Source organism: Mesoplodon densirostris, chromosome 6 (genome assembly GCF_025265405.1).
Source record: "Mesoplodon densirostris isolate mMesDen1 chromosome 6, mMesDen1 primary haplotype, whole genome shotgun sequence".
NCBI lineage: Eukaryota > Metazoa > Chordata > Mammalia > Artiodactyla > Ziphiidae > Mesoplodon > Mesoplodon densirostris.
Window position 1 is genome coordinate 41,113,166 of NC_082666.1, and position 21,289 is coordinate 41,134,454.

Below are 21,289 nucleotides of genomic sequence, written 5' to 3' on the forward strand. Positions count from 1 at the left end.
GGATCTTGCCAGACCGGGGCACGAACCCGTGTCCCCTGCATCGGCAGGCAGACTCTCAACCACTGCGCCACCAGGGAAGCCGCTCAACTTTTATTCAAGGTCTCCACATAATGAACTATGTAAAGCTGTGTGCCACTATCCACCTAATAGAATGGCTACAATTAGAAACAAATATTGACAATACAAAGGGTTGATGGAGCAACTGGAACACTCATTCATTGCTGGAAGGGCTGTAAAATGGTGAAGCCACTTTAGAACACAGTTTGGTAACTGCTTGTAGAGTTAGATGTACACTCACAACATGACCCAGCAAACCCACTCAGTGGTATTTACCCCAAAGAAATGAAAACTTATGTTCACACACAAGTCTGTATGTGACTGTTTATGGTAGCTGTATGCATGATCACCAAATATTAGAAACAACCCAAATGTCCTTCAATGGGTGAATAGATAAACAAATACCACACAATGGAATACTATTCAGCAATAAAAAGGAGCAAACGACTCATGCACAAATCTCAAAAGCATTATGTTGAGTGAAAGAAGTCAGTCTCAAAAGATTGAATACTTTATAATCCTACTTATATAATTTTTGAAAAGACAAAACTACAGTGATAGAGAATGGCTCAGTGATTGCCAGAGGGTAGAGGGAAGAAGGTTGGTGTGACTAGAAGGGGAGAGTACAAGGGAGTTTTTGGGGCAATGGGACTATTCTGAATCCTGATTTGGGTGGTGGTTACACAAATCTATACATGTGTCAACTTTCATAGAATTACACAACCCTCCCCCAACATCAAATTTACTATATAATAATTTAAAAAAATTTAAATCAAGTTGTAAAAAAAACCTGTGTGTTATCCATTTTATGCACAGGATAAATGCACCTAGTGGAAAATACCTATGAACTGGGAGTCAGTCAACAGAAGCTGAATCCAGAATATACACACGCAGGTGGCAGTAACTCCCCGGCATCATTTGTACATTCTGATATACAAAGGGAGCAAATTATATTCTTGACTTACTACGCATGACCTGGTAATTCTCTGAAAACGCAAAACAGTTGTGATCTACATAATTTCTTTCCCAGGAACTTTGCATTCATGGTCTCTGACAACAGCCTTAAGGGAGGAAATTTAGGCTTAGAGATAGATGGTAAAGGATTTGCCCTGGATTTTGATCTTGGTTCTGTCTGGTTTCCAAGTCACCATATAAAGCCATAGCAAGGATTACACTCTGATTCCTGTCTTTTCTCTGCTGAACCCTGAGCAGGCCCCTTAATCCTCTGTGCCCTTAAAACCCTGCTCTTCCTTTAAAGCAGTGGTTCTCAAGGAGGGGGTGGGGGGATGGGGAGGCAGGTAGGGGGAGAAAAGAATCTGCCCCCCAGGGGACATGTGGAAGTGTCTGGAGGCATTTTTAGTTGTGACAGCTAGGGAAGAGGATGCTATCTGGTGGGTAGAAGCCAGAGATGTTGCTAAATATCCTACAACACACAGGATGGCCCCCTGAACAAAGGATTATGCAGCCCAATATGTCACTAGTGCAGAGGTTGAGAACTTCCCAGAAACATGTATTAGACACATCCATGAGCCAGATATGTTTATGTTCTCATCTCATTTATCTCCTCAAAACCCTTTGGGGTAGGTATTATTGACCCCAATTTAAAGTGAAGAAAGTTGTTGCTCAGACGCATAAAGGTATGTGCCCAGATCCCAAGGGTGAGGCAAGAGGCAATGGGCATCCCAGGCCCTTGTGACTGTAAAGCGCAGGTCCCCATAGTGCGGGGCCCCCAAGGCTGGGCTCCCTCTGTACACCTCCCTTCACTTCCATCTCCCCTGGTCTCAAAAATCACCTCTTAGCCCTAAGAGATCTGCACATAAGGGGGAGCTGCTGGGCTGGCAGAAGAACACATCTTAATTCGAGGCTCCAGGAAATGGGTGGTTCACTAAGAACCACCCAGGATTGCTCCATGCATCCCTCCCTCTGCCCTCAGGGTACTAATGTGTGTCCTCCATCCAAACAGCCCAGAGACACTCCCAGTTGCGCGTTCTTGATGACTTCCTCTCCTCTCCTGCCAGCCCATGTTGCTGGACTCAAAAGGAGTGGGGCGCCCTCAGGCAGAGGGCCAGGGACAGGGGGACAGTGTCACAGAACATCACGCTACAGTTTCCCACAATAACATCCGATGGGCAGGGTGTACCTGAGAAAATCAGCAAAACGCTTTAAAAACAAGTCCTATAATCACCCCCGAGTGATTCTGGTTCAATTTTACCCTTTCATATGAGTGTTGACAGTTCCAACAGTTAAAAATAGGGTGTGGTAAGACAGAGGGAAGAGAATACAGAAAGAAAGAGGAAAAAGAGAAGTAGGAAAACAGAGGGAAGGCAGAGGAACAGCATGACAGGAGGGAAGAACATAAGCCTAAAGCTTAACAAGAAACTCAAAACTCAGACGACCTCATGACAAACGAGGAAGAACCCCACTGGGGACCCGCTTGCAAATCAAGTGGGACCATATCAATGGAAGCTGCTGCAGAATTACTCCAGATAACTGCAGCCAGCCTCACAGCGCACCACCCACTGCAGTTCTCGAACTTGGCAAAGCCAAGTCAATCCCTGACGAGGCTCCGGGGCTGGTCACTGCGCTGTCCAGCTGCTGGGGAGCCTGCAGCCCACCCTCCTCCCCGCCCAGCCACAGCACTCACAGTTCCAGGATCAGGATGACGTCCGTCTTGTTCTCGTAAACCTCGTGCAGGGTGATGACGTTGGGATGCTGGATCTCTTTCAGGATGCTGACCTCCCTCTCGATATCCTCACGGCTCACGCCCCGCCGGCTGGATTTGGTCCTCCTTTTCTTGATGAATTTGGCGGCATACTGTAGACCGGTGCTTTTCTCACGGCATTTCTTCACGACTGCAAACTGCCCACTGAAGAGAGAAGGCAGAAGAGGTCCCAGGTCATTTATACATTCTTTATTGTTCACTAAAACCCAGGTTTGGGCAAGGATGTGGCTCCATGCCGGTGGTGGGGTGGGGAGGCGGCCGGGGGAGGACAACAGGATTACAAATAGGAAAGTCCAAATTGTGGGAAATTAACAAATTCACCAGAGAAATTTCTTCTATATTTCAGTTCCATTAAGCCTGTCTCTTTATGAACATTGTTGCAAAGAACAAAAATTTATTTTCTTGAATTAAGTTTTATTCATTGGTAATATGCCCCCGTTTCTCTGCTCTCCTCCTTCTCCCCCATTTCAGATTCAGGGGCCACAGGAAGGAGCTCCCTCCTGTCTGACCTCATTTCCTTGTTCTTATCCTGTATGTCTAGGAAAGCAAGGGGTCAGGACCAACAGAAAAATATATAGGGCCCTGCCTTCAATGACATATTTCTAGCACCAATATTTGTCAATTGAAACACAAAACAACAACAAACAACACAGGTATACCTCATTTTATTGTGCTTCACTTTATTGTGCTTCACAGATATTTTTACAATTTGAAGGTTTCTGGCAACCCAGTATTGAGCAAGTCTGTTGGCTCCATTTTTCCAACAGCATTTGCTCACTTTGTGTCTGTGTCACGTTTTGGCAATTCTTGCAATACTTCACACTTTTTGATTATTATTATATTTGTTATAGTCATCTGTGATCAGCGACCAACTCGCTGAAGGCTCAGATGATTGTTAGCATTTTTTGGCAATAAATTATTTTTTAACTAAGGTGTCTACATTGTTTTGTTTTAGATAAAATGCTATTGCACACCTAACAGACTACAGTATAGTATAACCATAACTTTTATATGCATTGGGAAACCAAAAAATGCCTGTGACTCATTTTATTGTAATATTTGCTGCATTGCCGTGGTCGGGAACTGAACCTGCGATGTCTCTGAGTCTGCCTGTGTATATTTTGTTCACACTTCAGGGACTGATAAGTCACATGACCTAAGTAAGACCTTTTGGAGAATGTGAGACAAAGATTTTTTCCGAGACACTTTGACCCCCCAAATCTGCTGCCAGTCATCTTGTGACCACTCTTTTTTTTTTTTTTTTTTTTTTTGGCGGTACATGGGCCTCTCACTGCCGTGGCCTCTCCCGTTGCGGAGCACAGGCTCCGGACGCGCAGGCTCAGCGGCCATGGCTCACGGGCCCAGCCGCTCCGCGGCACGTGGGATCTTCCCAGACCAGGGCACAAACCTGTGTCCTCTGCATCGGCAGGCCGACTCTCAACCACTGTGCCACCAGGGAAGCCCTTGTGACCACTCTTGATCTAAAGCAGAGGCAAAGCTGGTCAAAGGAAAGAAACCAGTAACACTGCAGTAACACTGTGGAGTGGCTGGATCAACCTTAACCTGAAGTCATCTGCCTTTAGACTTTTCAGCAACATAAGCCAATAAAATTCCCTTTACCACTAAAACCAGTTTGATTTGGGTTTTTTATTTCTTCCAGAGGAAAGTATCCTAAATTCGACAGCAAGCAACCAGAGTCTCCTATCCACATATAAAAGAATATAATAACGGAGCTTGACACAAAATAGTCAAGTGCGACTATGTAAGCAGCTGAAATCTTGAGAAGCAAGTAGGCTACCCTGAAAGTAAGCGAAACACAATGGAAGGATGCTTCCTGTGTCAATGGTGGCACCTTCACCTCCTCCCTAACACCCTAGTGCCCAGAGTCCATCCACTCATCACAGGATATGTATATTTCTTGGCACCTTCTGGGGAACTGCTGTGTGGAGAATTATCACAGTTATTTCTAGCTAGCTTTATTCTCCTCACATGAAGACAAAAGGGAGATAGAAAAATAAAATTAAGGTTAATATTTTGATGTTAAAGAATCGATACTTTAAAACGTTACTCATTTACTTTGGCAGCGGGAGGCCAGTGAAGAAAAAATACATAATGAAGGATTATTTTTATGGCAGTGTCAATTTTTTTGCATGACAACTTATTAATACCATCTTTCCCCCCTGCAGCCGGATAGCAGAGAAGCTGAAGAATAAATCACATTGTAACACTAGCAACTATTGCCCATAAACTCACAACCTTAAAGAGTCATGGGATCTGTTATGACTTTATTACAACCATTTCCTGATTTCTTTGGGGAGTGAAGAACTGGGCTTTCTCTCTTGTGGGGGGTGGGGGGTGGGGGGTGGGGGGTGGGAGGTGGGCACAGAGATGGGGCTTATGGAGGAAAGAGGAAGAACAGCCTGAATACAAAACAAAGTTAGTTACTGCTTTACAGAGGCCAGTGAAGTGGTGCTTGTATCCCCTCTCCTCTCAAAGACAGTACCATGTCCCCACTGAGTGCTCTCAAGGGGCCCCAGGCCAGCCCAGGACCCCCAACCCACAGCAACCCATGCTTCCAGGAGCTGGACCTTGCACATATCTTGCAGTCACAGTCACTTGTCTCGGGGGCTGTAAAGGCAGACGCAAAGCAAACTCAGTGGTTTGAATCACACTGCTTTAAAAAACAAAAGCAAAGAGCCAAAAGCTTGCTGAATGAAAGCCTAAACTCAAAGACTATCCCGAATGTGTTTTCACTGCCAAATGTTCCATGCTGACCTTTTTTTTTTTTTTAAGTTTTGGACATTCTTTTTTTTTTTTTAAGCTAAACTTAAAAAAAAAAAATTATTTGTTTATGGCTGCGTTGGGTCTTCGTTGCTTTGCGCAGGCTTTCTCTAGTTGCGGCGAGCAGGGGCTACTCTTCATTGAGGTGTGCAGGCTTCTCATTGCAGTGGCTTCTCCCGTTGCGGAGCGTGGGCTCTAGGCACCTGGGCTCAGCAGTTGTGGCTTGCGGGCTCTAGAGCACAGGCTCAGTAGTTGTGGCCCACAGGCTTAGTTGCTCTGCGGCATGTGGGATCTTCCCGGACCAGGGCTCGAACCCGTGTCCCCTGCACTGGCAGGCGGATTCTTAACCACTGTGCCACCAGGAAAACCCTTCACGTTGACCTTTGATGCTTTTAATTATGGGAAGTGAGAGCATCAGGCCCCCCAACCCTAAGGGCTGGGTTCAGGCATGGTTCTGAACATCCTATGTGTCGAGGCCAGTAGTGTGTGCACAGATCTAAGCTGACCATGTTGCCCAGGTTTGCAGTGAAACATCTGGAACCCATCCCCTCACCAAATCATTGATCCCCCAGTCACACTTCAGGGTCCCCTCATGAGGGGTGCTGGTGGGAGAGGAGGGGCCGGCAGGTGGGAAAGGCCCCCGCGCAGGAGAGGATGTGATTCTAGTGCCCCACGGCAGCATGCTAATGTTCTGGATAACCTTGGCTGCAGAGGGTCGGACGAGGGTGTAGAACAATTTTGGAAAACACCTTAGACTTATCTCAATGCTGTCTCTTTAAAGACACTTTTCCTTATTTATTGCCAATTCTTGAACAATCTGCCTCCCCACTCCCTTGCTGCAATCAGTGCTACACCCCTGAGTCCACAGGGAACCTCATACCCCTCTGCGGCACCTGCTGTTTCCTGTTTCTTGCCCATTTCCACCCCTCCCAAGACCGTAATCCCTTCAGGACGAGGGCTGTTGGGTGCATCTTCTATCCCCAAGGCCCTTGGTGCAGAGCCCCGCCAGGAGCCCATGCACAATGCTGATGTCCTGCTCCTGAACTCCGAATCTATAATCCTAAAAACCAGAGGTGCTAACCTGAAGCCGCCTCACTGTAATTCCATAGAGCCGTGGAGCCGTGAGGGGCTCAGACTGCCTGTATTTGAATGCCTAGTAGCTGAGTACGTGTGGGCTTACTTAACCTACTTAACCACTCTGCCTCACTTTCCTTACCTGTAAAGTGGGTACAATATAGTGCCTACCTGGGAGGGTTGTTGGGATGGAGGGAGCAGGAATAAATGAGCTAAGATGGGTCAAGTGGTTAGAACAGTTCCTGGCAATAGTAAATCTTCAGTAACTGTGAGCTATTTTCTTCCAAAACTGGAGGATTTTTGGTTTTTCTTTAATTTATTTTTTGGCTACGTTGGGTCTTCATTGCTGTGTGTGGGCTTTCTCTAGTTGTGGTGAGCAGGGGCTACTCTTCTTTGCGGTGCACGTGCTTCTCACTGTGGTGGCTTCTCTTGCTGCGGAGCACGGGCTCTAGGCATGTGGGCTTCAGTAGTTGTGGCACGTGGGCTCAGTAGTTGTGGCTCACAGGCTCTACAGCGCAGGCTCAGTAGTTGTGGCGCACAGGCTTAGTTGCTCTGTGGCTGTGGGATCTTCCCGGACCAGGGCTCGAACCCATGTCCCCTGCATTGGCAGGCAGATTCTTAACCACTGCGCCACCAGGGAAGGCCCCAAAACTGGAGTTATTGTCATTAGCTCACGGTTGCTCAAATCTCAAAGTGCTGCTGTATTACCCCAAAAATGTCACCTCTCAGGACTGCCTGGGGGAAGAGAGCCCTAAAAGGAAAAGCAACACAAAACACACACACAGCAGGGCGATACTCTGTTAAAGTATGTAAAACTGCTGCTAAATCTGGAGGCTGGCTCCAGCCTTCCAACACAGCCTCCCGTCCCCCTTTTTCTCACTGCCCCACCCCGAGGGAGAGCAGCTGCTCAGGACTCCTGGTCCCTGAAGCTGGCTGCACTCAGTGCCTGGGACGAGGATGGAGTCCCAGCTGAGCCACATGCAAGGCCCATGGGGAGGGGCTTGGTGTGACTCAGTGATGCTCGTCGGGCATTTCCACAGGGCCACCTCCTCAGGTGACCAGCAGGCTGAGGACAGACTCCTCGGAGAAGACATTCTTCTCTAACACAGTGATTTGCTTTGCGAGGCCTAATTCCAGTGGGGCTGTTGGTTAACTGTTGCTGTCATCCTTCCCTGCCTGGGCGCCTGGCCCCCGTCTCCCTTGCGCCCACATTCCACCCTGGATTTGGCCACATTGGGGGAAAGTCCTCTTCTCCAAAGCCCCCCCCCAATTGAAAAGACAATTTGTTTGGGATTTTTGTGGCAAGGGCTTTTAAATTGTGGGCTCCCAGAGCAACATCCTGATCCAGCTTCCAGGGTGAGCTCTGGGCAGGAGGAGAGTAAGCACACACAGAGAAGCCAGGCCACCACTGCTGCCCACTTGGGGGACTGCTTGTTGCTCCAGCCCCCATCCCGTGACAAACACTCGAGGCTCCTCAGTGAATGATGTCCACACAGGCTGTGGTGACGGTTCTGTGGATGGGGAATGTACCTTCCTCACTAGAAAACAAAAACTCACTGTATATTATCATTTAAACTTGACGAAACAGAGTATAGGCTATCCTCATTTCTTGTGGGATCCATATTTGTGAATTCACTTACTCCCTAAAATTGATTTTTAACTGAAAAAATCAATACTCACAGTACTTTTGTGGTCATTTGTGGATTTGAATAGCCAGATGTGCATGTTCCCAGCTGAGCTCAGTCAAGGCCACACTCTGCCTTCCTTTTTCAGCTCTCACACTGTAAACAGTGTCCACATTACAGTCTGTTTAGTGCCGCGGTTTTTGTTTTGTTTTTTGTTTTGGGTTTTTTTTTTTAAATTGCATTTTGTGTTTTTTGTTTGTGATTTCGCTATTTAAAATGGCCCCTAAGCATGGCATTGAAGTGCTGTCCAGAAGCACAGACGCTATGGTGCACCTTACAGAGAAAACGTGTGCTAGATAAGCGGTGTTGGCTGTGAGTTCAATGTTAGTGAATCAACAATATATATTAAATAAGGTGCCTTTAAACAGAAACACACACCAAGCAAGGCTTTGCATTGATCTGTTGATAAAAATATGACCAGAGGCTCACTGGTACCTAACCTTGTATGTCCTCCAGAACCAATGGTTCAGTATCCATTAATTCAGCTGTTTGTGGTGAATTTATAGAACGTACCACAATGAGAATTAACTGTGTGTCATTTTAAAAAACTCTACTAACATTCCGTCATTTAATAACTGACAGTTTGCTGCACTAGGTACAGACAGCCACACTCATTTTAAAATGAAAATTTTCACTTCAATGTAATAAACATTTATAAACCTCTACTGGTCAGATGAGTATAAAAAGAAGGAGACCCTTCCCTGCATTAAAGAATTACCTACTTAAAAATATGTGTTTTTTACATAATCACAAATTTTATTAAAAAGAGAAAAACTTAAAGGGCAGACAGCAGAAGCAAGAAAAACTACAGTCCTGCAACCTGTGGAATAAAAACCACATTCACAGAAAGATAGACAAGGTGAAAAGGCAGAGGGCTATGTACCAGATGAAGGAACAAGATAAAACCCCAGAAAAACAACTAAATGAAGTGGAGATAGGCAATCTTCCAGAAAAAGAATTCAGAATAATGATAGTGAAGAAGATCCAGGACCTTGGAAAAACAATGGAGGCAAAGATCGAGAAGATGCAAGAAATGTTTAACAAAAATCTAGAAGAATTAAAGAACAAACAAACAGAGATGAACAATACAATAACTGAAATGAAAAATACACTAGAAGGAATCAATAGCAGAATAACTGAGGCAGAAGAACGGATAAGTGACCTGGAGGACAGAACGGTGGAATTCAGTGTCATGGAACAGAATAAAGAAAAAAGTATGAAAAGAAATGAAGACAGCCTAAGGGACCTCTGGGACAATATTAAACGCAACAACATTAGCATTATAGGGGTCCCAGAAGGAGAAGAGAGAGAGAAAGGACCCATGAAAATATTTCAAGAGATTATAGTCGAAAAATTCCTTAACATGGGAAAGGAAATAGCCACCCAAGTCCAGGAAGCGCAGAGTCCCAGGCAAGATAAACCCAAGGAGAAACATGCCGAGACACATAGCAATCAATTTGGCAAAAACTAAAGACAAAGAAAAATTATTGAAAGCAGCAAGGGAAAAAATGACAAAAAACAAACAAGGGAACTCCCATAAGTTTAACAGCTGATTTCTCAGCAGAAACTCTACAGGCTAGAAGGGAGTGGCAAGATATACTTAAAGTGATGAAAGGGAAGAACCTACAACCAAGACTACTCTACCCGGAAAGGATCTCATTCAGATTCAACAGAGAAATCAAAAGCTTTACAGACAAGCAAAAGCTAAGAGAATTCAGCACCACCAAACCAGCTCTACTACAAATGCTAAAGGAACTTCCCTGAGTGGGAAACACAAGAGAAGAAAAGGATCTGCAAAAACAAACCCATAACAATTAAGAAAATGGTAATAGCAACATACTTATCAATAATTACCTTAAATGTATGGATTAAATGCTCCAACCAAAACACACAGGCTTGCTGAATGGATACAAAAACAAGACCCATATATATGCTGTCTACAAGAGACCCACTTCAGACCTAGGGACACATACAGACTGAAAGTGAGGGGATGGAAAAAGATATTCCATGCAAATGGAAATCAAAAGAAAGCTGCGGTAGCAACACTCATATCAGATAAAATACACTTTAAAATACAGAATGTTACAAGAGACAAGGAAGGACACTCCATAATTAATGATCAAGTGATCAATCCAAGAAGAAGATAAAACAATTATAAATATTATGCACCCAACATAGGAGCACCTCAATACATAAGGCAACTGCTAACAGCTATAGAAGAGGAAATCGACAGTAACACAATAATACTGGGGGACTTTAACACCTCACTTAACACCAATGGACAGATCAAAAAAACAGAAAATTAGTAAGAAAACACAAGTTTTAAATGACACAGTAGACCAGCTAGATTTAATTGATATTAATAGGACATTCCATCCGAAAACAGCAGATTACACTTTCTTCTCAAGTGCACACAGAACATTCTCCAGGATAGATAACATCTTAGGTCACAAATCAAGCCTCAGTTAATTTAAGAAAATTGAAATCATATCCAGCATCTTTTCTGATCACAATGCTATGAGATCAGAAATCAATCACAGGGAAAAAAAACTAAAAAACACAAACACATGGAGGCTAAACAATACGTTACTAAATAACCAAGAGATCACTGAAGAAATCAAAGAGGAAATAAAAAAATACCTAGAGATAAATGACAATGAAAACACGAAGATCTAAAACCTATGGGATGCAGCAAAAGCAGTTCTAAGAGGGAAGTTGATAGCAATACAATCCTACCTCAAGAAACAACAAACATCTCAAATAAACAATCTAACATTACACCTACAGGAACTAGAGAAAGAAGAACAAACAAAACCCAAAGTTAGTAGAAGGAAAGAAATCATAAAGATAAGAGCAGAAATAAATGAAATAGAAACAAAGAAAACAATAGCAAAGATCAATAAAACCAAAAGCTGGTTCTTTGAGAAGATAAACAAAATTCATAAACCATTAGCTAGACAAATCAAGAAAAAGAGGGAAAGGACTCAAATCAATAAAATTAGAAATGAATAAGGCGAAGTTACAACAGACACCGCAGAAATACAAAGCATCCTAAGAGACTACTACAAGCAACTCATGCAAAAAAATGGACAACCGGGAAGAAATAGACAAATTCTTAGAAAGGTATACCATTCCAAGACTGAACCAGGAAGAAATAGAAAATATGAACAGACCAATCACAAGTAATGAAATTGAAACTGTGATTAAAAATCTTCCAACAAACAAAAGTCCAGGACCAGATGGCTTCACAGGCGAATTCTATCAAACATTTAGAGAAAAGCTAACACCCAGCCTTCTCAAACTCTTCCAAAAAATTGCAGAGGAAGGACAACTCCCAAACTCATTCTATGAGGTCACCATCACCCTGATACCAAAACCAGACAAAGATAGTACAAAAAAAGAAAACTACAGACCAATATCACTGATGAATATAGATGCAAAAATCCTCAACAGAATACTAGCAAACAGAATCCAACAACACATTAAAAGGCTCATACACCATGATCGACTGGGATTTATCCCAGGGATGCAAGGATTCTTCAATGTATGCAAATCAATCAATGTGATACACCATATTAACAGATTGAAGAATAAAAATCATATGATCATCTCAATAGATGCAGTAAAAGCTTTTGACAAAATTCAGCACCCATTTATGATAAAAACTCTCCAGGGGCTTCCCTGGTGGCGCAGTGGTTGAGAGTCCGCCTGCCGATGCAGAGGACACGGGTTCGTGCCCCGGTCCAGGAAGATCCCACATGCCGCGGAGCGGCTGGGCCGTGAGCCATGGCTGCTGAGCCTGCGCGTCCGGAGCCTGTGCTCCGCAACGGGAGAGGCCACAACAGTGAGAGGCCCACGTACCGCAAAAAAAAAAAAACAAAAAAACAAAAAAACTCTCCAGAAAGTGTGCATAGAGGGAACCTACTTCAACATAATAAAGGCCATGTACGACAAACCCACAGCAAACATCATTCTCAATGGTGAAAAACTTAAAGCATTTCCTCTAAGATCAGGAACAAGACAAGGATGTCCACTCTCACTACTATTATTCAACATTGTTTTGGAAGTCCTAGCCATGGCAGTCAGGGAAGAAAAAGAAATAAAAGGAATACAAATTGGAAAAGAAGAAGTAAAACTGTCACTGTTTGCAGATGACATGATACTATACATAGAGAATCCTAAAGATGCCATGAGAAAAATACTAGAGCTAATCAATGAATTTGGTAAAGTTGCAGGATACAAAAATAATGCACAGAAATCTCTTGCATTCCTATACACTAATGATGAAAAATCTGAAAGAGAAATTAAGGAAACACTCCCATTTACCATTGCAACAAAAAGAATAAAATACATAAGAATAAACCTACCTAGGGAGACAAAAGACCTGTATGCAGAAAACTATAAGACACTGATGAAAGAAATTAAAGATGATACCACAGGGCTTCCCTGGTGGCGCAGTGGTTGAGAGTCTGCCTGCCGATGCAGGGGACACGGGTTCATGCCCCGGTCTGGGAAGATCCCACATGCCGCGGAGCAGCTGGGCCCGTGAACCATGGCTGCTGAGCCTGCACGTCTGGAGCCTCTGCTCTGCAACGGGAGAGGCCACAACAGTGAGAGGCCCGCGTACTGCAAAAAAAAAAAAAAAAAAAAAAAAAAAAAAAGATGATACCACAGATGGAGAGATATACCATGTTCTTGGATTGGAAGAATCAATATTGTGAAAATGACTATACTACCCAAAGCCATCTACAGATTCAATGCAATCCCTATCAAATTACCAATGGCATTTTTTACAGAACTAGAACAAAAAATCTTAAAATTTGTATGGAAACACAAAATACCATGAATAGCCAAAGCAGTCTTGAGGGAAAAAGACGGAGCTGGAGGAATCAGACTCCCTGGCTTCAGATTATACTACAAAGCTACAGTAATCAAGACAGTATTGTACTGGCACAAAAACAGAAATATAGATCAATCAATGGATCAGGATAGAATGCCCAGAGAAAAACCCACACACCTATGGTTAACTAATCTATGACAAAGGAGGCAAGGATATACAATGGGGAAAAGACAGTCTCTTCAATAAGTGGTGCTGGGTAAATTGGAGAGCTACATGTAAAAGAATGAAATTAGAACACTCCCTAACACCATACACAAAAATAAACTCAAAAAAACAAAAAGCAAGAGAAAAACGTTAGCTAAAAGGAGCAAAGTTTCATATAAAACAACCTAATCTAATTTCCAATCTGATTTTTTGGTCTTATTTACCAATATATCTAATTTAAACAGTACCCTTGTAGTCACTCAGTGAACTGTATCCAGGATGCTATGCAAGGCATTTTACACGTATTATCTTATGAATAACCACAACTATGAGATTCACATTATCACTGTCTCTTCTATCAATGAGAAAACCAAGCCTCAGAGAGATTTTTAAAATCGCCCCAAATCATTCAGCAAGTAAGTTGCATAATTGAGAAATGAATTCAAACCCAAGTGCATTTGCCTCCATAGCTCTATTCACTGAGCACAGTTGCTGTGCTGGGCTTGTGTCCATTTTGTCTGAGATACAAGCCACTCCTGTGAAGTCACAGACAGGACTGGAGCATCATTCAGGAAAGAGTTTTGTGAGGGCAAGGCAAAGAGAGGGGCCTTGTGGTTAAGTAACTTTGGGCAATGTAGCCTCCTCCTCCCCAATGAAAACTCAGACAGTGTTTTAATTAGGTGAAACCATGGCTTTAACATGCTCAGAGGGGCTCTGCAATAAAAAGAGAACCTTGTTTGTATGTGTGCTTAGGAAGCACGATACTAACAATGAGAAAGAACCACAGAAGGTTCATTCTCAAGGTCAGCACACAAGGATCACACACAGTTGGTGAAGCATTTGTGTATATTTCACTGCGCATTAAAAATAAACTTATTGTGGGACTTCCCTAGTGGTCAAGTGGTAAAGCCTTCCAATGTAGGGGACGCGGGTACAATCCCTGGTCAGGGAACTAAGATCTCACATGCTGCAGGGCAACTGAGCCAGTGTACCTCAACTAGAGAGAGAAAACCCGCATGCCACAACTAGAGAGAAGCCCGTGTGCTGCAACGAACAGCCCACGTGCTGCAACGAAAGATCCTTCATACCACAATGAAGATCCCACGTGCCACAACTAAGACCCCATGCAGCCAAAAATAATACATACATACATACATACATACATACATACATACATACATACATACATACACCTGTTGAATTTTGTTTAATCCAGTCAGGATTTTATTTTATCTTATTTTATTTTGGCTGGGTTGGGTCTTCATTTGCTGTGTGCGACTGGGTGATACCCTTCGCTGTGGTGCGCGGACTTCTTATTGTGGTGGCTTCTCTTTTTGTGGCGCACAGGCTCTAGGAATATGGGCTTCAGTAGTTGCAGCACGTGGGCTCCGTAGTTGTGGCACATGGGCCCTAGAGCGCAGGCTCAGTAGTTGTAGTGCTTAGTTGCTCCGCGGCATGTGGGATCTTCCCGGACCAGGGATCGAACCTGTGTCCCCTGAACTGGCAGGCAGATTCTTAACCACTGTGCCACCAGGGAAGTCCCCAGGTTTTGTTTTCAAATTCGTTTCTCTGTGGCAGTTTTGCTCTCACTTGGGGAAAGACTGGATGGACACACAATGTCAGAGAAAATGCTGCATTTAGAATGAAGAGCAAACTGGCTGGAGTGACAATTTTTTCTACCTTATGGGTTGGTACCTACCCTAGGGCCTGACATTTTCATCATCGACCTTCATCCAGACACTACATTTGAACAAGCTCCCACCAAGGAAGGTGGGTGCAGATTCAAAAAGAGTGACTAAAACAGGGTGTAATTTTTTCTTTGATTTTAAGTATGTATCTACCCAGTGCATATGATAGTTAAAATTATTTTTGGTAACTATTTATGATTGTGACTTCCCCACATTAATGCTGGAAACAGATCTGGATTAAATCAAACAGCTGATCAGTTCCATCTCTCCCCTCCTCCCAAGATTTGCAGAAAGGTTTTTAATTAACACAAAATAATTTTTACTTTTGAATTCATATATCAAGCCCATGGCAAAATTTTAGTGTTGGTTTATGGGTCATCTATTTTTCTTGAAGAGCTGCATTCTGAGAGTGGCATTGACTCAAATCCTGCTAGAATACTGAAATTACAGGTCTTATATAAGAGGTGAGGTGACAGAAAAGATTTTTGAAGGATGAGTTAACATTTGATAATAATTCACATTTATGGCAGGGGATACAAACCCCAAAGGGTTTCTAGAATAAAGGAGGGAGAAGCATGTAATGCTATAATGTGGAAAGGGCCACAAAGAGGACATAGCCACTCAGGGCCACTCCAGGGGAGAGGGTGAGGTCAGGAGGCCCAGGCTGTGTCCTGAAGGCTGGGCTCCAGCCAGGAGAGGAAGAAAGTGTGTGGTGGAGGGACGGCTTCCAAGAGCAGGAAGAGCGTGACCCGAGGCAGGGAGGCATGAAAGAGCCTGCATAATATTTCTGAGGGAGGAGGAAGTGATGGGAGAGGCATGAGGGATCCCCACAATCATGGCCCTGCCCAGAGTGGAGCAATGCCAGTCCTAACTCTGCCAACAACATGGGAAAGCAGGGACCTCGCGGAGCCTCAGTTTCCACATCTGCACAAGGGCAATGGCAACATGAAATGAGGCCACTCATGTGAGTGCAGCACATCAAGCACATGTAAAGAATGAAAATTAGTATGCTGTCTCAGCTTCAGATTTCTGAAAGAAGCCAAGATGGTAGTATTTCAGAGGCTGAAAAGCAGCACCTAATTTCTTCTTGGCATTTTTCTTCCCAACATCTTTGAAATCAGAGTGTTAAGTCTCTACATTTTTTTTCCCCATTAGGACTCAACAAACCTATTTTCATTTTGGATGGGACCTATTTGATTTTTCCCCCCTTGGTTCCTAAAGAACCTTGTGGCTTTGTTTGTATGCTGAAGTTTTAGCCTGTGGGTAGGTGATGGGAAGCAGATTGCATTTTGTAAAGATGGCCTCAGCCATACCTTCCATCTCACATGCTCTTCTGCAGTGTGGTCCTGCCTCTCCCATTATCCTGGTCCCCTGGAATCTGAGCATTGCTTGACCACTAGAATGAGGCAGAGGTGATTCTGGGGTTTCTGCCTGGGTTGCTCAGCATGCACATTCTTCGGAGCACCCTCTGGGAACCCAGCCACCATGCTGGGAGAAGCCCAAGCTCTTTGGAGAGACCATGTGGATGTGTTCCCGTCAATAGCTCCAGCTGAGCTGACAGCAGCTTTAAAAGGCCAGCCAGGAGATTGGTTTAAGATGGCAGAGTAGAAGGATGTGCACTCACTCCCTCTGGCAAGAGCACCAGAATCACAACTAACTGTTGAACAATCATCGACAGGAAGACACTGGAACTCACCATAAAGATACCCCACATCCAAAGACAAAGGAGAAGCCACAATGAGATGGTAGGAGGGGCGCAATCACAATAAAAGCAAATCCCATAACTGCTGGGTGGGTGACTCACTAACTGAAGAACACTTACACCATGGAAGTCCACCCACTGGAGTGAAGGTTCTGAGCCCCACAGCAGGCTTCCCAATTTGGGGGTCCAGCAATGGGAGGAGGAATTCCTAGAGAATCAGACTTTGAAGGCTAACGGGATTTGATTGTAGGACTTCGACAGGACTGGGGGAAACAGAGACTCCACTCTTGGAGGGCACACACAAAGCAGTGTGTGTATCAGGACCCAGGGGAAGGAGCAGTGACCCCATAGGAGACTGAACCAGACCCACCTGCTAGTGGTGGAGGGTCTCCTGCAGAGGCGGCAGGGATGGCTGTGGCTCACTGTGGGGACAAGGACACTGGCAGCAGAAGTTCTGGGAAGTACTCCTTGGCGTAAGTCCTCCCACAGTCTGCCATTAGCTCCACCAAAGAGCCAGGTAGGCTCCAGTGTTGGGTTGCCTCAGGCCAAACAACCAACAGGGAGGGAACCCAGCCCCACCCATCAGCAGTCAAGCGGACTAAAGTTTTACTGAGCTCTGCCCAACAGAGAAACACCCACCAGTCCCTCCCATCAGGAAACTTGCAAAAGGCTCTTAGATAGACTCATCCACCAGAGGAAGGACATCAGAAGCAAGAACTACAATCCTGCAGCCTGTGGGGAAAAAAAACTGTATTCACAGAGAGATAGGCAAGATAAAAAGGCAGAGGGCTAAGTACCAGATGAAGGAACAAGACAAAACCCCAGAAAGACAACTAAATGAAGTGGAGATGGGCAACCTTCTAGAAAAAGAATTCAGAATAATGATAGTGAAGATGATCCAGGACCTTGGAAAAACAATGGAGGCAAAGATCGAGAAGATGCAAGAAATGTTTAACAAAGATCTAGAAGAATTAAAGAACAAACACCTAGAAGAATTAAAGAACAAACAAACAGAGATGAACAATACAATAACTGAAGTGAAAAATACACGAGAAGCAATCAGCAGCAGAATAACTGAGGTAGAAGAATGGATAAGTGACCTGGAAGACAGAATCATGGAATTCACTGCTACAGAACAGAATAAAGAAAAAAAGAATGAAAAGAAATGAAGACAGCCTAAGAGACCTCTGGGACAACATTAAAGGCAACAACATTCACATTATAGGGGTCCCAGAAGGAGAAGAGAGAGAGAGAAAGGACCAAAGAAAATATTTGAAGAGATATAGTAGAAAACTTCCTTAACATGGGAAAGGAAATAGCCACCCAAGTCCAGGAAGCGCAGAGTCCCAGGCAAGATAAACCCAAGGAGAAACATGCCGAGACACATAGTAGTCAAATTGACAGCAATTAAAGACAAAGAAAAATTACTGAAAGCAGCAAGGGAAAAATGACAAATAACAAAAAGGAACTCCCATAAGGTTAACAGCAGATTTCTCAGCAGAAACTCTACAAGCCAGAAGGGAATGGCATGATATATTTAAAGTGATGAAAGGGAAAAACCTACAACCAAGATTACTCTACCCGGCAAGGATCTCATTCAGATTCAATGGAGAAATCAAAAGCTTTACAGACAAGCAAAAGCTAAGAGAATTCAGCACCACCAAACCAGCTCTACTACAAATGCTAAAGGAACTTCTCTAAGTGGGAAACACAAAAGAAAAGGACCTGCAAAAACAAACCCATAACAATTAAGAAAATGGTAATAGCAACATACATATCGATAATTACCTTAAACATGAATGGATTAAATGCTCCAACCAAAACACACAGGCTTCAGGGAGATCAGCTAGGTTCTTTGTGACTGCCTGGAGGGGTGGGATAGGGAGGGTGGGAGGGAGACGCAAAAGGGAGGGGATATGGGAACATATGTATATGTATAACTGATTAAGTTTGTAAAATTAAAAAAAAAATAAACAAAACAAAACAAAACAAAACAAAACACACAGGCTTGCTGAATGGATACAAAAAAAGGACACATATATATGCTGTCTACAAGAGACCCACTTCAGACCTAGGGACACATACAGACTGAAAGTGAGGGGATGGAAAAAGATATTCCATGCAAATGGAAATCAAAAGAAAGCTGCGGTAGCAACACTCATATCAGATAAAATACACTTTAAAATACAGAATGTTACAAGAGACAAGGAAGGACACTCCATAATTAATGATCAAGTGATCAATCCAAGAAGAAGATATAACAATTATAAATATTATGCACCCAACATAGGAGCACCTCAATACATAAGGCAACTGTTAACAGCTATAAAATAGGAAATCGACAGTAACACAATAATACTGGGGGACTTTAACACCTCACTTAACACCAATGGACAGATCAAAAAAACAGAAAATTAATAAGAAAACACAAGTTTTAAATGACACAGTAGACCAGCTAGATTTAATTGATATTAATAGGACATTCCATCCAAAAACAGCAGATTACACTTTCTTCTCAAGTGCACACAGAACATTCTCCAGGATAGATCACATTTTGGGTCACAAATCTAGCGTCAGTAAATTTAAGAAAACTGAATTTATATCAAGCATCTTTTCTGACCACAATGCTATGAGATTAGGTGTCAATTACAGGGAAAAAAACGTAAAAAACACAAACACATGGAGGCTAAAAAATACGTTACTAAGTAATGAAGAGATCATTGAAGAAATCAAAGAGGAAATCAAAAGTTACCTAGAGACCAGTTACAATGAAAACACGATGATCCAAAACATATGGGATGCAGCAAAAGCAGTTCTAAGAAGGAAATTTACAGCAATACAAGCCTACCTCAAGAAATAAGAAAAATCTCAAATAAACAATCTAACCTTACACCTAAAGGAACTAAAGAAAGAAGAACAAACAAAACCCAAAGTTAGAGGAAGGAAAGAAATCATAAAGATCAGAGCAGAAAAAAATGAAATAGAAACAAAGAAAACAATAGCAAAGATCAATAAAACTAAAAGCTGGTTCTTCGAGAAGATAAACAAAATTGATAAACCATTAGCTAGAAAAATCAAGAAAAGGAGGGAGAGGACTCAAATCAATAAAATTAGAAATGAAAAGGAGAAGTTAAAACAGACACCACTGAAATACAAAGCATCCTAAGAGACTACTACAAGCAATTCTATACCAATAAAATGGACACCTGGAAAAAATGCACAAATTCTTAGAAAGGTATACCCTTCCAATACTGACCAGGAAGAAATAGAAAATATAGGCAGACCAGTCACAAGTAATGAAATTGAAACTGTGATTAAAAATCTTCCAACAAACAAAAGTCCAGGATTAGATGGCTTCACAGGTGAATTCTATCAAGCATTTAGAGAAGAGTTAACACCACTCCTTCTCAAACTCTTGCAAAATATAGCAGAGGGAGGAACACTCCCAAACTCATTCTATGAGGCCACCATCACCATGATACCAAAACCAAACAAAGATGTCACAAAAAAAGAAAACTACAGGCCAATATCTCTGATGAACATAGATGCAAAAATCCTCAACAAAATACTAGCAAACAGAATCCAACAGCACATTAAAAGGATCATACACCATGATCAAGTGGGGTTTATCCCAGGAATGCAAGGATTCTTCAATATACGCAAATCAATCAATGTGATACACCATATTAACAAACTGAAGGATGAAAACCATACGATCATGACAACAGTTGGAGAAAAAGCTTTTGACAAAATTCAACACCCATTTATGATAAAAAAACTTCCAGAAAGTAGGCCTAGAGGAAACTCACCTCGACGTAATAAAGGTATTATATGACAAACCCACAGCCAACACCATTCTCAATGGTGAAAAACTGAAACCATTTACCCAAGATCAGGAACAAGACAAGGTGATCCACTCTTACCACTATTATTCAACACAGTTTTGGGAGTTTTAGTCATAGCAATCAGAGAAGAAAAAGAAATAAAAGGAATCCAAATCAGAAAAGAAGAAATAAAACTGTCACTGTTTGCAGATAACATGATACTATACATACAGAATCCTAAAGATGCTACCAGAAAACTACTAGAGCTAAGCAATGAATCTGGTAAAGTAGCAGGATACAAAATTAATGCACAGAAATCTCTTGCATTCTTATACACTAATGATGAAAAATCAGAAAAAGAAATTATGGAAACGCTTCCATTTACCATTGCAACAAAAAGAATAAAATACCTAGGAATAAACCTACCTAGGGAGACAAAAGACCTGTATGAAGAAAACTGTAAGACACTGATGAAAGAAATTAAAGATGATACCACAGATGGAGAGATATACCATGTTCTTGGATTGGAAGAATCAACATTGTGAAAATGACTATACTACCCAAAGCAATCTACAGATTCAATGCAATCCCTATCAAACTACCAATAGCATCTTTCAGAGAACTGGGACAAAAAATTTCATGATTTGTATGGAAACACAAAAGACCCCGAATAGCCAAAGTAATCTTGAGAAAGAAAAATGGAGCAGGAGGA

General features: G+C 42.7%; 1 protein-coding gene across 1 annotated transcript in view; it reads right to left on the reverse strand.

The window, feature by feature from the left end:
• The window catches only part of DAPK1 (death associated protein kinase 1), a 214,836-nt gene that overhangs the window by 103,344 nt on the left and 90,203 nt on the right, over window positions 1-21,289 (reverse strand). The window contains exon 3 of the mRNA XM_060100587.1: window positions 2,702-2,923. Within this exon, the coding sequence (XP_059956570.1) occupies window positions 2,702-2,923 (222 nt within the window). The remainder of the gene's footprint in view (window positions 1-2,701; window positions 2,924-21,289) is intronic.